The sequence below is a fragment of the Magnolia sinica genome, chromosome 2 (genome assembly GCF_029962835.1).
Source record: "Magnolia sinica isolate HGM2019 chromosome 2, MsV1, whole genome shotgun sequence".
NCBI lineage: Eukaryota > Viridiplantae > Streptophyta > Magnoliopsida > Magnoliales > Magnoliaceae > Magnolia > Magnolia sinica.
Genome location: NC_080574.1, coordinates 57,647,053 through 57,661,482, shown reverse-complemented (window position 1 = coordinate 57,661,482; position 14,430 = coordinate 57,647,053). Strand labels below are relative to the sequence as shown.

The 14,430-nt window shown below is 40.0% G+C and overlaps 1 protein-coding gene across 1 annotated transcript; it reads left to right on the top strand.

Annotated features, from left to right (window-relative positions):
- Nucleotides 1-7,864: 7,864 nt before the first annotated feature.
- On the top strand, nucleotides 7,865-13,712 carry LOC131237137 (glycerate dehydrogenase). Its single transcript, XM_058234801.1, has 13 exons — nucleotides 7,865-8,052; nucleotides 8,147-8,230; nucleotides 8,674-8,814; nucleotides 9,708-9,829; nucleotides 10,400-10,481; nucleotides 11,400-11,472; nucleotides 11,596-11,687; nucleotides 11,976-12,050; nucleotides 12,171-12,278; nucleotides 12,364-12,441; nucleotides 13,076-13,120; nucleotides 13,217-13,331; nucleotides 13,520-13,712. Exons 1-13 carry the CDS (start codon nucleotides 7,930-7,932, stop codon nucleotides 13,540-13,542), a joined length of 1,161 nt encoding a protein of 386 aa, XP_058090784.1. The 5' UTR covers nucleotides 7,865-7,929; the 3' UTR covers nucleotides 13,543-13,712.
- Nucleotides 13,713-14,430: the final 718 nt, after the last annotated feature.

The following is a 14,430-nucleotide window of genomic DNA, read 5'->3' as shown; positions in this document are numbered from 1 at the left end:
ATCCATTTTTCATTTTTCTTCACTGTGAGCTATTAACAAATAGGTTAGATAAAGTAAGGCGATTTCACGTACATGTTTTGTATTAATATCATCTCTCCTCGACGTCACTTCTCGTAAAGAAGCATAATCCTCCTTGAGGTGCTTTATTTCTACTCTAAACTCATCAATCCGCTTCAATTCATCCTTTATTCCTTACACTTCAATGGCAAGGAAATCAATCCACTTATTAAATTTCCTTTTTGTGGATCTTTTTTATTATTATCTTTTGATACATTCCCAAGATGAGTAGATTTCCCATCAAGCTCAATTGTATTTTTTATTTCCAAGAGGAAGGTTGTAAGATCAGCCTCAACTTTATTTCTTATGTCATCCTCCATTCTCTATGTCGTGGGTGCTGACCACAGAGCCTTATCCTTCTTATGAATGTCGCCGTCAATTATACTCCTGACAACCTCGCTCTCTACTTCTTCGACCGTTGGTTGAAGCTTTAGAGATAGCACCACCTGCAGGAGCAAAATTGATTTATTAATTATAAACATACTGCATAATTCAAATTACACTACTAATTGAATAAATCTTACCAGTATAGCTGTGAAGATGACAAATATGGTTTCATATCTGCCTGTTTTCTTAGGACCCCAATTTAGTATTCGAGGAATCCTTGTAGGCAATCTTCTAACGACCCACCTATGGTCACCAGTGAGTTAAGGGAACCGTTCGTAGGCCCAAATCTGTTTAAGAACATATTAGTTGACATGTATGGAGGAAAAAGAGAAAAATTTGAACTCAAAGTATGAATCAGGACAAGAATAACATACTTGTAGGGCAAACGCACATCCACATATGTTATATGATTTAGGGTACTGGCCAGTTGCCCTTTCCCCCCGAATAATGTCAGACGCAGCGTTAACTCCATTTTTCAAATAATCATGCCCCACACTGCCCCAGGGGTAGTTATTAAAATAATACAAGTCATCAACCATGTCGATAAACGTATCAACACAGTTATTCTTTTACAGAGATCCAACTAATAGACTCTCAACACAAATTATTAGAGCTAGTTTCACCACGTCCATATGTTCTTCTTTATGGCGAGTAACCGATAGGCATCTTTCAATACTTGTCTACTCACGCCACCTGCACTCAGGTAGGTCTCCCTAATGCCTTTTCCTGCCTCTGCTCATCCGACCTCGGCACGACCGCCACCATCTATCCTAAGTGGTCCAAACTTAAGACCCACTGTTAGCGCAAAATCGAGCTCTGTAAATTTTATCTTAGTGCCCTGAACATCGAATTTCATATCACCAACATGCCTCTGCATCAGCCAATGCATGATCTGAGACTATGTCATCCACTCAGCTAGTGGAAAGTCAAGCAGAAATCCAAAATACGTGTCTCTAAATAGTTTCTTTCTATCAGGTTTCTTCTCCATATCTTCAACCAAGACTTTTAGAAAACTGACGGAGCACTTGGGAGAGACCTGTGCCTTTTCAAAGTCTAAGCATGTGGTCATAATTGACTTGTTTCGACCCGCAACCCAATATGGTCGTGGATTGTTAATCAATAATAAGATGGTTTTGCAAAATTTAACATGGGTCGTAATTGTACTACACAGTGGATCAGGGTTGTAATCCACAAAGGGTCGTGTTTATCATGAGTTATAAAGGAACGTGGTTATCATGCTACATGATTCGTTGTTGTCATCTACGCTGGATCGTGGTTGTCATCTATGCTGGGTCGTGGTTAACAGTTGTGCTACACGATTTGTTGAAGTCATCTATGTGTCTGTCATCAATGATCCATTAGGTAAACCAACCATAATAGCAACAACGACCGTGGTTGTCATGGCATACAGATTGCTGTTGTCATCTACATTGAATCGTGGTTCACAGCCACGACCCACATAACATGTGATCCACGATCCACTATGTCTGTCAACCATGATCCATTATGCAACAAACCACGATCACGACCATGGTCGTGGTTATCATGCCATACATTTCGTTGATGTCATCTACATTGAGTCGTGGTTCATAGCCACGACCCACATAACATGTGAGCCACGATGTACTGACCCTGTCAACCACGATCCATTCCACATATCAACACCGATCACAACAATGTTCCTGATTGTCATGCTATATATATTGTTATAGTCATATACATTGGGTCGTGGCTCACAACCATGACCCACATAACATAATAACCACCATACACCATCCCTTTCAACCATTACCTTGCTTTTCCATTTATGTTGACTGAGCTGCATTGAACTTGTAGATGTACTTGCTGAGTAGCGATGGAGGGGCCTAGTGAAGAATATTCAAAACTAGTAAAAAATAAGGTTAAGGATAAAAAGTGAAGGGGTCCCAGAAAAGAAGCTCCAATATATAGTCGGTGTTCCGTGTGGGGACAAGCGGTTAATGTTCTACATTTTGAATCGTAAGCGTCCATAAACGCGTCCATTGATGTTCTGCGTTTGAAATCGTAAGCTTCCATAAAAGTGTCCATTGATGTTCTATGTTTGGAATCGTAAGCGTCCGTAAAAGTGTCCGTTGATGTTTTACATTTGGAATCGTAAGTGTCCGTAAAAGCATCCGTTGATGTTTTGCGTTTGGAAGCGTCCGTAAAAGCGTCCGTAAGCGTCCAAGATATAGTTGGTGTTCCGTAAGTCACATTGAACTGCCTTTTCTCTGATCTACACCATCCATTTTATTTGTAACAGAATTACCAAATGAATAGTCAAAATATTCAAATCCAATGGACCACAACAATTCAACCAATAGATTCACGTTGTCAATACACGACCCAAGCAAAGGATTGTTGTTGACTCCTGTTTTTTTATCGTGGTTTTCATGTAAAATGGATTATGGTTGTTATAATATATGGATCGTGGTTGTTATAATATATGGATCGTGGTTGTCAAAGTTACATGAGTCGTGGTGTCGGTTGTTATGAGTCGTGGTTTTCATGTTTTATGGATCATTATTGTCGTATTATATGGATCGTTGTTGTCATGTTATATGGATCGTGGCTTTCATGTTTTCCAGATCGTGGTTGTCATGTTATATGGATCGCTATTGTCATATTACAAAACATTGAGTTCGTTTGCTTGGAAGCCAGAATAGGTCATTTCACATTAGCCTGGAATATGGATCGTGGTTGTAATGTTGTATAGGTCGTGATTGTCATGAAATATGGATCCTGAATGTCATGACTATAGGTCGTGGTTGTCATGTTATATGGTTCGTGGTTGATGTGAAGCATTGATTGTAGTTGTCATTTGATATAGATTCGTGGTTGTCATGTTATATGGGTCGTGGTTGTCGTGTTGCATAGAACGTGGTTGATGATTTACATGTATCGTGGTTGTCATATTTGTAATGGATCGTGGTTATCATCGTACCGGATCATTGTTGACAACCACGACACTGAGTAAAGTATGACCGATTAACATGCAACCACGATTCATATATCAGGAAAACCATGACCTATGTTATGTACAATATTCTGATCTTTGGGTTCGTGGTTCATATGCATAAAGGCTCTTGATTATCATCCACATTGGGTCTTGTTTGTCATGATATATGGGTCCCCACTGTCATTGTATATGAGTCAGGGTTGTGAGATTGTATAAGTCATGGTTGTCATGATACATGGACCCTGACTGGAATGATATGTGGGTCATTGTTATCGTGTTATATGGGTCGTGGTATACATGAATCATTGGTCGTAGTTGATATGAGTCGTGGCTGTAATGTTAAATAGGTCGTAGTCATAGTTGTAATGGATCGTGGTTGTCGTCCTTGTTGATTCGGCATTGACAACCATAACCTAATAAGAAACAGGACCCATATAACATTTCAATCACGATCCTTTTCTCATGACAACCACGACCCGTTGTTAAGTTCAAGTTTTCCTATATTTTTCGTGATTCAAACGCATAATGGATCATGGTTAGCATTCACATTGGAAAGTGGTTAACATGCACCGAAGTTCATGAATCAATAAGTATATTACAGTTTATATTACATTATCACAAATAATAAAAAAAATAAGTCATCATCAGCCTCGGCTTCATTGTCAGCCAACAGGGACGGAGTGCATCGATGCCGATTGTGACCTATTCGTTTGCATCTCGAGCATCTAGGTGTTGACCTATCTTCTTGCTGGGATGTAATTCGAACCTTTTTGGGTCTCCCATCAGATGTTCTAGTTTCTGGGGGGCTTCATATTCTCACATAAAATCTTCACTTTATCTGCAATATCCCATTGTGTCTTGTCAAGCACTGTGTAAACTGACTGCACGTGCACTTCATTTCTCTTAGCTTCACTACATCGGTCATTCCCTGTACGATCACTTGAAACTTATCTGTTAAAATCGTGACACATTGTGTCTTTCGCACTTCCGAGTTGCATCACCGTAAACAACTTTAATTATCAAATCGAATTCAACCGACGCAGTCTTCGTAATCTTATGGTAATGAAGCACACTGGATCGTAATCTTATGGTAATGAAGCACAGTGGATCATGATTGTCATACATGTTGGGTCGTGGTAATGAATCACACTGGGTCGTAGTTGTATCTAGTGCCATATCCCGGACAAGCATGACCCATAACAACTGAAAACAACAACCTGTGTGAGCTAAGGATGACGATCCATATAACATCACAACCGCGGTCATGACAAGTGGCAGCCATGATCCAAATACCGTCACAAACATGATGTCGTGGTTGTCTATTATCCAATGGTGGAGGTTTGATCAAGGTGTATCCAACGTTACACTCCCTTTCACGTAACAATTAGAACCCTCGGCTTCTCGACTCTGTTCTTCCTTTACCTTGGCAAATGCCTATAGTTGAAATAAAATAAAATACTAACCTCGTAGTAGAAGAGGCTTTAAGACAAGAGACATGACAAGGAGAAACAACATCGCTCTCTGGTTGTTAGTCCCTGAATCATCGCTTTTCTAGGAAAACAAAAGAAGAAGAAGAAGAGAGAGTCTTTTAAAAGTAAATAAATGCGACATTTGCCCCTTCTGAAGCTCGCTATACTGATGATCGGTGCTCTGTGGGCCCCACCATGATGTATGTGCTTCGTCCATGCGGTTCATCCACTTTTAAATATCATTTTATGGCCTGAACCAAAAAACGAGAGTGATATAACTCTCAGGTGGACCACACTGAAGGAAAATTATAATTATTAAATATCCACCATTAAAATCCTCCTAAGGCCCACTGTGATTAGATTATCGTTCGTTTTTGGACTCCTACCATAAAATGATCTAGAGAAATATATGGACAGCATGAATGAAACATATACATGGTGGTGGGGCCCACAGAGTGCCGAACACCAACCATTGGCCGGTGTCCCAGGGAGTAGCGGATCCATTCGTTCTCAAGGGTTACAACAACAGGTGACTTCCACTTCACTCTAGGACCGTACAAGTCCTGAACCAAGGTCAGGGGCATTTTCGTCCAAAATAATCTCCAAAAGCTGTCAGAAGGCCCATCTAGGAATATATGGAGTGTCATAGCGTTCTACGTAATTTGCTCAAACTTCGAGGCTAGTATGGTCAATTTCCCTTTTTTTCTTAAATCATGCCCTAAACACAGATACGACAGCGTGGATATAATGCATATATCAGGGTGGAACTTATAAAACTTTGCAACGTCAACACAATTCGACCAGATTCTACGCCACACAATCCACGCATTCTGATTCCAGGCAGATTACGTGTAACCAGGGTAAAACCATAGTAGGTCTTTCCCTGATCATGGGTCCACTTTGATGCATTTTGTTTTATATCTATATCGTCCGTCAGTTTCTCCGACTCAATTTAGGGTATGGTAACATAGAGGACAAAGATCCAAATCCTATGTGGAACACACCACAAGAAACAGTAAAAACTTCCTGGCATCTATGGATATACAAAACATACATCAAGATGGGCCTCACGTTAGGAAAACACCCACCCGTTACTGTTTTACTGGAATCGGATTGCGTACTGAGTAACTCCATACGCTCTCATCATACTAAGTAAACTCTGCTGGGTCCATCGTGAATGTCTGTGATATATCCACACCGTCCATCCGTGTTTCCAACTCATTTAATAGCTTGATACCAAAATTAAAGCATATCCAAATCTCAGGTGGACCATACCACAGGAAACAGTGGGAGTAATGATTTCCACCGTTGAAACTTTGCTAGTCCCACCGTTGGTCATCCAACCTGTTCACAAGATCACAAAAACATGGATGAAGGGAAAACACAAGTACAAGCTTGATCCAAAACTTTTGTGGCCCTCAAAAAAATTTCAACGGTGAATGTTCAATTCACACTGTTTCCCATGGTGTGGTTCTTTTGAGCTTTGGATATGCTTCATTTTTGGGCTTAAGTCCTAAAGTTATACGGTACAATGGATGGTATAAGTGGATAAAATATATAAAATTTAAAATTAACATCTGCCGTGTCTACTCCCGCCCTTCATTTTTTTAAGAGGCCCACGATGTCTATATGAGTTCACTCTAGCCATTAGATGTGTAATCTCATGTTGGGCTAAGAGCCACATATATATATATATATATATATATATATATATATAGAGAGAGAGAGAGAGAGAGAGAGAGAGAGAGAGAGAGAGAGAGAGAGAGAGTCATGCTCCCCTGCGCACCTACGCACGTGCGCACCTTTGCACACGTGCCATGGGTGTCTAATCTGAACGGTCCATGTGATGCGGAATCCCATAAAGCTCCATGAGACAAATTTTCACCCCGATCTAATATTCTGGTGGGCTATAACAAAGATAAATGCAAATCAAGGGAGGAAACTGTTTTCATTTTTCATGGCCCATCAAAGTATTAGATCAAAGTAAAACTTGGGCCCTGGGGGTTTCAGGAGGTGCTGCTTCACATGAACGGTTCAGATTTCGGATCCACATCACGTATGATGGGTTCTCAAAAAAGTTCGTACGTAGTACGTACGAACTGGTTCGCAGGTGAGCGTTTCCCTATATATATATATCACGATGATACGTGACTCGAGTGGGCAGTGGGCCATACAAATGGAAGCAATTGGGAGAGACGTCCACGGCCCTACGGAGCCCCCACTTGTACGGATTATCTCCGAGGCGGGCAGGACGTAATCCACCGCACGGAATCCCACATTAAAACTGCAAAATGGATGGACCTTATAAGCGCCTCAGGACTACTGGATATTGTTAGGATCTGGGCCACACATAACCCGACACCCGCATAAAAGGGAAAGCAACTGGGGCCACACTTCTCATGATAAGATTCAGACCTTCATGGATCAGCCAAAGCTGTAGTGTCATTTCTGTAATTTGATAGAAAAATTCATGGCATGAATTCCCCTTATCTTCGTTATCTTTTAGAACGAAAGGCCCAAATGGCATTGCCCTCGTCAATGAAGAAATTCAAGAAGATATGCAAAGCCAAGACCCGCATAGAAGACCTCCTTACCACCATAAATGCTCCTCCTCCGACCATCCACTATATACGGAGCTCTACCATGATGATCGGAGCCATTCATCTGGTAGGCCACATCAAGGATGGCCGATGATTACATCCAGTTAGAGGACGTTTGCTTACAGAACGTGGACCCTTGACCTTACAGTTTTAATCATCCGTTTGTAGGCCATGTTGGGACCCGTTGGATCATCCAAGAGACTAATTCTTTCATAATTCAGCCTCCATGATATGGCCCACAAGTTGAACTGCTCCGACCAAATCTCAGAGGATGGATCCCCCACATACAGTGGACATCCCAAGGACTGAAATTTGAGGTGGTCCACAGGACTAGCAATATACAAGCTCCCATACACACGTATAAAAGAATGAAAAAGAAAGAGCTTTATTTACACATCTTCTACCGCTTCTGTTATACAGAAATCAGGTAGAGCCATAAATGGCAAAGCCGGTATCGATTGAAGTATGGAATCCAAGCGGCAAATATAGAGTTATTAGTACCAAATCAATGCCTGGAACGAGATGGATCCGACTCTTAACCGACCAAGATTGCCGCGTCGAAGTAATCTCTTCTTCTTTCACTCCAATTCTCGTACTATATATTCCTTGAAATTTTCGACATGAAACATACCTATCTTTCTTCTTTTTCAATCCAGATTTGCACTGAGAAGAAAACCATCTTGTCCGTCGAAGATATTCTCGCTCTGATTGGCAATAAGTGCGACGGAGTGATTGGACAGGCGAGCCCATTGGTCCATTTCCATTTGATTTTTTCATTTGAATAAGAAAGAGTTCAATGCTCATGTAGCTCTCTATAAGTTATACTGCAATTAGTTGCATAGGGATGCGTAGGCAGCCCAGTCGATCCATCTGGACACTACATTTGATCCAACCCAATGGCATGGGTCGCCATGCAAAAGCCATGACAATTAGACTATCCTATCCGTCTGATCTATAATCTACAAAATTGACAGCCGGGATTGTCTGTTGAAACTAGTCCAATCAGAAATTTGGACCTTTGAATTCGTGGGGTCCACGGATGTTTATCAAAGAATTCTAGCGATCCCATCCATGAGTTGTTGAACATTCAGATGGATGGGATGATGGGATTGATGTGATTTTTGTAGGGTGGCACACCTGGGTGGGTAATGTTAGTTAAGTTGGTTGTGTGTGGTTTTTACAGTTGACAGAAGACTGGGGAGAGGTACTATTCTCAGCACTGAGCAGGGCAGGAGGGAAGGCTTTCAGTAATATGGCCGTCGGATACAACAATGTGGATGTGAATGCTGCTTCTAAGTATGGGATTGCTGTTGGCAATACTCCTGTAATTTCCTCATAAGCATACCCATTTTTTTTTTCTTTTTCCTCATTTGTATCTAGTTAGTTAGTTAGTTAGTTAGTTGTTTTTTTTATTATTATTTTTTATTTTTTATAGTATAGTGGTGTTGGCACGTTTGTGCACGTGTGGACGGGTGTGAGAACATGGATAATGTTGCAACTGTGCCCGGCTTCAGGCTGGTTGAACTGGGATGGGTCCACTGGGACCGGCTTTGAAATTGAGCCCCAGTGGTCTAATGGCCCTGATCTTTCAGCCCAAGTCCAGACCCTATACTGCCATGATCAATGGGCCTTCCATCCAGCTCAAACGGTAAAATGTGTTTTGGTCCCAATGGAGGTGTGAAGGGCACTTTGGTCATTCATGAGGAGTAATAATTAGAGGATAATTTGTGTGGTGAAGGGGTAACATTCAGCCATACAATCTGGACCGTACAAAATGTGGGCCCTTAGTCCAAAACAATAGTGAATAAATGATCCTGACCATTTGATCAGTTGACTTTCGCCAGTTGGAATGGAAATGAGCCATCATTTGTTCATTACAACAGTTAGGATAAACCGATTGTCATGCTTGTGGGTTATGCCCACTACTGACCACATTTCAAATGGCATGGATCATCGCTACACACCTCTGGGCCAGCACATGAAGCTGTAAATGTGAACCGTGCTCATCGTGCAAAAAAAAAAAAAAAACACCCTTGTGAAGTCCATGCAACAATTATCATTTGTTAATAGCACATGAAAGGGAAATGAGAATCTCATCCAACACCAGTTGATTTCTGTGTCCCAAACAGCCCATTTGATCTTGTTTCAAACATCCCATCTTTTTGGGTTTTCTTGAGATAGAAATTGATTGAATTCTTATATGAATTGTATTTGCAGGGTGTTCTTACAGAGACAACAGCTGAGTTAGCGGCTTCGCTATCACTGGCAGCTGCCAGGAGAATAGTTGAAGCAGATCAGTTCATGAGGGCAGGTTTATACGATGGATGGCTTCCTCACTTGTATGATTACCATTCTTACCTCTTGATGGTTGACAAATAACTAAGGCCATGTTTGGATGCACTATTAATAAGTTGATTGTGATAATTATTTTGATAGAGAAAGAACTGAGTAGATGCCATCTTTAGTATATATTATTCATGATGCATGGACTCTTATCTCATTTCACATATACTAGTCTCAGATACTTCACTATGGATCTCTGCCATCATAACCAGTGGAAATTTATCTGAAAGCCCTAGACTAAGTCGCCATACTCCCACCCACTCTCAGGAAACACGTTAAGCTCTCCTCTAGCAATCATTTCATCATTGGCCAACATTTTCCGGTAGGAATGTGGTCGATCACAACATTCCAATCACTCACCTCATCTCCAACACCTCCAAGTTCAACTTGGAAAATAACATAATTGAATTTTGGTTCTGCCTTCATTGTAGTAGTAAGGAGTTAATTCCAATTTTGTTATTTCCACTCTGTCTAATGGATTTTGACATTTCAACTAAGTATTGCATCCAAATGCAGCCCAAACGTAGCCAACATAAATTCATGAATTGGGTTCTTGTTTTCAATAGGTATGTTGGTAATTTACTGAAGGGGCAGACGGTCGGAGTGATTGGAGCAGGTCGTATTGGATCGGCATATGCTAGAATGATGGTAATTTGTTCGGCTTCAACTACAACTGGTATTTCCCAAAGAAAAACAAAAAAAAAAAAAAAAGAACAATAAAATGGCTAGTTTCAAGTGGAGAAATACAACGAGTACTTGTCCAAGTCTAGTCTCCCCATACTTGTCAATGCACAGTGCTTATGCGAGATCAGGGTCTTACGTCTGATGGGCCATTGCCCAAAAATCTGGTTGGTTTGGACATCAGTGGGAAACATATCTAGGAAAAAAAAGAAAATGGACAGTTTGACTTCTTTTTTTTAAATTTTTAACCAAGGCAATGATAGACATTCATGATAAATGTGTTGCCCACCTGATGACCTGACCGGCCTCATGTGCCAAGTGAGGCCAACCTTATGAATGGCCCTGATCACTGGGAAGAGTAGATTTGGATAGCTACTCTATCCAGTAGCCATTAGCACTGTTCTAAAGTAAGCATTAAGGTTTATGTAAAACCACACTGGAGCTGAGAGTTAAAAAAGATTAACATAAGCATAAATGGTGGAAAATGCTTGGCATTTGGCCTTCTACTCTATGTAAGACAGTTTCTGTTTTGCATTCAAGATTAGCTGCATTCATTAATACAGATTTATTTGCATTCAAGCAAACTTTAGTGTTACATTAGACCGACAGTTTGAATCTTCCAGTCACAAACCTGCCGTGGCCACATTTCTACATGGGAACATGTAAAGGTCAAACCCCACCTTCCTAAATAAGATTTCACATGTCGTAACAAGATGTGTAGGCATGATTGGTAGTCCAGAACCAGAGATACAAACAACACCATGAGAAGAAGGGGCAGTTACAAAATAAAAGAGAAATAGATTAACCCATTTCGATTAGGAAATGCATGAATCTGTTCAGGTCATTATAGACAGTCTTTGACTATGATTTGTTCTTCTTTAACAGATTGAGGGTTTCAAAATGAACCTCATATACTATGATCTGTATCAGGCTACTCGACTTGAGAAGTTTGTAACAGGCATGTCTTCCTTTTTCTTTTCTTTTTTTCCCCCTACCATCTTACTGCTGCCTGCCATTTCTTGTTACGGTCAAACTGAAAATTGAATTTCTTTATTTGTCCCTGCCTGTAATTCCTCTGCAGCTTATGGGCAGTTCTTGAAATCCAATGGTGAGCAACCTGTGATGTGGAAAAGAGCTGCTACCATGGAAGATGTCCTCAGAGAGGCTGATGTGGTTAGTCCTTATGGTTTGAATTGTTATGTTTTTATCATCTTGATCATGATTTTAATAGCCCTTGTAGTGGAACTTCTCAATCAGATAAAATTTTAAGTTTGCATTTAGGGATTGTTTGATAAAACACAAAAATAGTTATTGTATCTACATATATTTTGTTTGTGATGCATCTGGTAAAAAGAAAAATTCACCAAGCTTCATTGCATATCCAAATGTTTATCCTTATACTTGAGGGAGTATATTGTGTCTTTCAGATAAAAACAACTATTGGTGAATTTTCTTTTGCAGATTAGCCTTCATCCAGTTTTGGATAAAACTACGTATCATCTGATTAACAAAGAACGCCTTGCGATCATGAAGAAGGTCGGAACTTGGTTCTACCAGCCTACTCTTTTTACTATTTTTGTATGAGATGTTTTTATGCATGATTTTTGCAAGAAAATACATATGATGGATTAAGATAAAAGCAATCCTCAATTACAGGAAGCTATCCTTGTGAATGCAAGTAGGGGCCCTGTGATCGATGAAGCAGCCCTAGTGGAGCATCTGAAAGTGAATCCCATGTTTCGAGTTGGTCTTGATGTGTTCGAGGTAATCATATACCTTCCAATCTGCCAATTTGAATTCCAGGCAGTAGAGTTACAAATTTACTTATCCATTCATGGGTTTTCAACAGGATGAACCTTTCATGAAGCCCGGACTAGCCGACCAGAAAAATGCCGTCATCGTACCCCACATTGCTTCTGCTTCCAAGGTGAAAAAAGAACAACATAAAATAAATTGGTGGATCATTGCGTTAGGATAAGAACTAGAAGAAGACAAAAACTTCCATATACATGTAGAAGAAACTAGTGTAGATGATGTGTAATTGATATAGGAAGAAAGTTTCCAGGCACCAGCCCCGAGCCGGATTGCTTTGGCTCAATCGCACTGAAGCTAAAGCCCTGTGGGTTGGGGCTCGTGCATGAGTTTTGAGGCTCAATAACTAATTGGTTATTGTTGGAGAAACCCAAAATTCCCCTTTTGAGGAATTGAGTGGGGGTTGCTATAGTGATTGAATAAATATAAATTGAATATCAATTGGAAAGGTAGGAATTAATAAATGGAATCGAACAGGAATCTTAGGAAAAAGTTAATTTAGAATACATCTCTTTCCCTTTAACTTTTATTCTTTTGCTACATAAAGGTCCAGTAGACTCCCTAGTCCAATCTTTTTTGTTTAATGCTGTTTCGCTGGGTATTTGGTTAGGGAAGTGGTTTGAGCCTAGGCTGGGTTAGATGGCACATTGGCTGGGCTTGGACAATCCTCAGTCCAACCAGCCATATTGTCAGATATAGCTATGCTTCTCAATTCTATGCATAATTATTTTCTTTTCTTCTTCCATTAGTGGACTCGCGAAGGAATGGCCACTCTTGCAGCTCTAAATGTATTGGTATGTTGAAAACATATGGCCTAATCGAGTTTGATTTATGAAAACTAATCTGATTCCAGCAATTTAAACACCATTTCCTTGTTGATTTACTAATAGGGAAAAATCAAAGGGTACCCAATTTGGTCTGATCCAAATCGTGTAGAACCGTTCATGGATGAGAAGTCTCCAGCTCCAGCTGCATGCCCCAGCATCGTCAATGCAAAACAACTCGGTATATGTTTCGTCTTCTAGACTTAACAATCTTGTTTGTCTTTGTTCTCTCTCTCTCTCTCTCTCTCTCTCTCTCTCTCTCTCTCTCTCTCTCTCTCTCTCTCTCTCTCTCTCTCTTTTCTTCTTTTTTTTTTCTTTTTTTTTTTTTTTTTTTCAATGATCTGAAATTTCTTTTGCATCTTAATGTAGGCCTAACCACTTCGAAGCTTTAAGTGGGAAATCGAATATATGCATCGTTTAAATATAGAATTATGTACAGTGAAGGTGGAATGGGCTTTAATGGGCTTTTGTTTTCCTGGAAGAAGAGTTGCTAAGACTGTATTTGTATCTCTTATTACGTATTGACCAGCTTCTCGTATCAAAATTTAAGATCTTTCAAGCATTTCCGCTATCCATCTTCATTAGCATGTTGCGTTAAAACATTTTGGGCAGATGCGTTCTTTTGTGGCAACTCATCTGCCATACTCGTCTTGAAATGTACAGCAATTTGAACCCCTAAGTGACTTGCCCATTATACATAGATCATACTGATGAAACAATCTTAACTATCTGAGTTTGGCCATTCAATTTCCAACTGATAGTCATCAATTGGATGGTTAGGATCGTTCAACTAGTGTATTTTGTGTATGCTCCACACAATGGGCCCGCTTTAGACAGCCCAGATCAATATGGTGAGTGTAACACAATGTTGCTTTGATTTTCTCTTTTGGATTTGAACCTAGCTAATGCTTTTCGTACTAGAACTTCTTTTGCAAACTCGACAACCTTTTAACATTTTATTTTATTTTTACGCTAAGAAATTTTTTTATTACAAACCAGGGGATAAAGGCCTTGAAACTAAAGAAAGTAAAGAGAAAAACAAGGAAAGCCCACAGCCTAAGCTAGAGAACATACAAAAAGAAAATCCCAGTATGGGAAAAGAACAGAGAGAAAAATAAAATTGCATGGATTATCTATCATGGCATGCAAAAACTTAGCAGAGCTTAGAATTATGGTTAAGTCCTAAAGGGGAGTTAATAGGATCACTTAAAAAAAAAAAAATTTTAAAAAAAAGAACAATTAATAATTAGGCATCCAAGCCAAGTGGTTTTAAGGATATA

Bases quoted from the DNA above. Each gene is read 5' to 3' on its own strand.
- LOC131237137 (XM_058234801.1), top strand. From the start codon at position 7,930: ATGGCAAAGCCGGTATCGATTGAAGTATGGAATCCAAGCGGCAAATAT. The intron at 8,231-8,673 runs GCGAGCCCATTG...TGGTTTTTACAG, and splicing joins GCGACGGAGTGATTGGACAG to TTGACAGAAGACTGGGGAGA. The intron at 13,121-13,216 runs GTATGTTGAAAA...ATTTACTAATAG, and splicing joins TTGCAGCTCTAAATGTATTG to GGAAAAATCAAAGGGTACCC.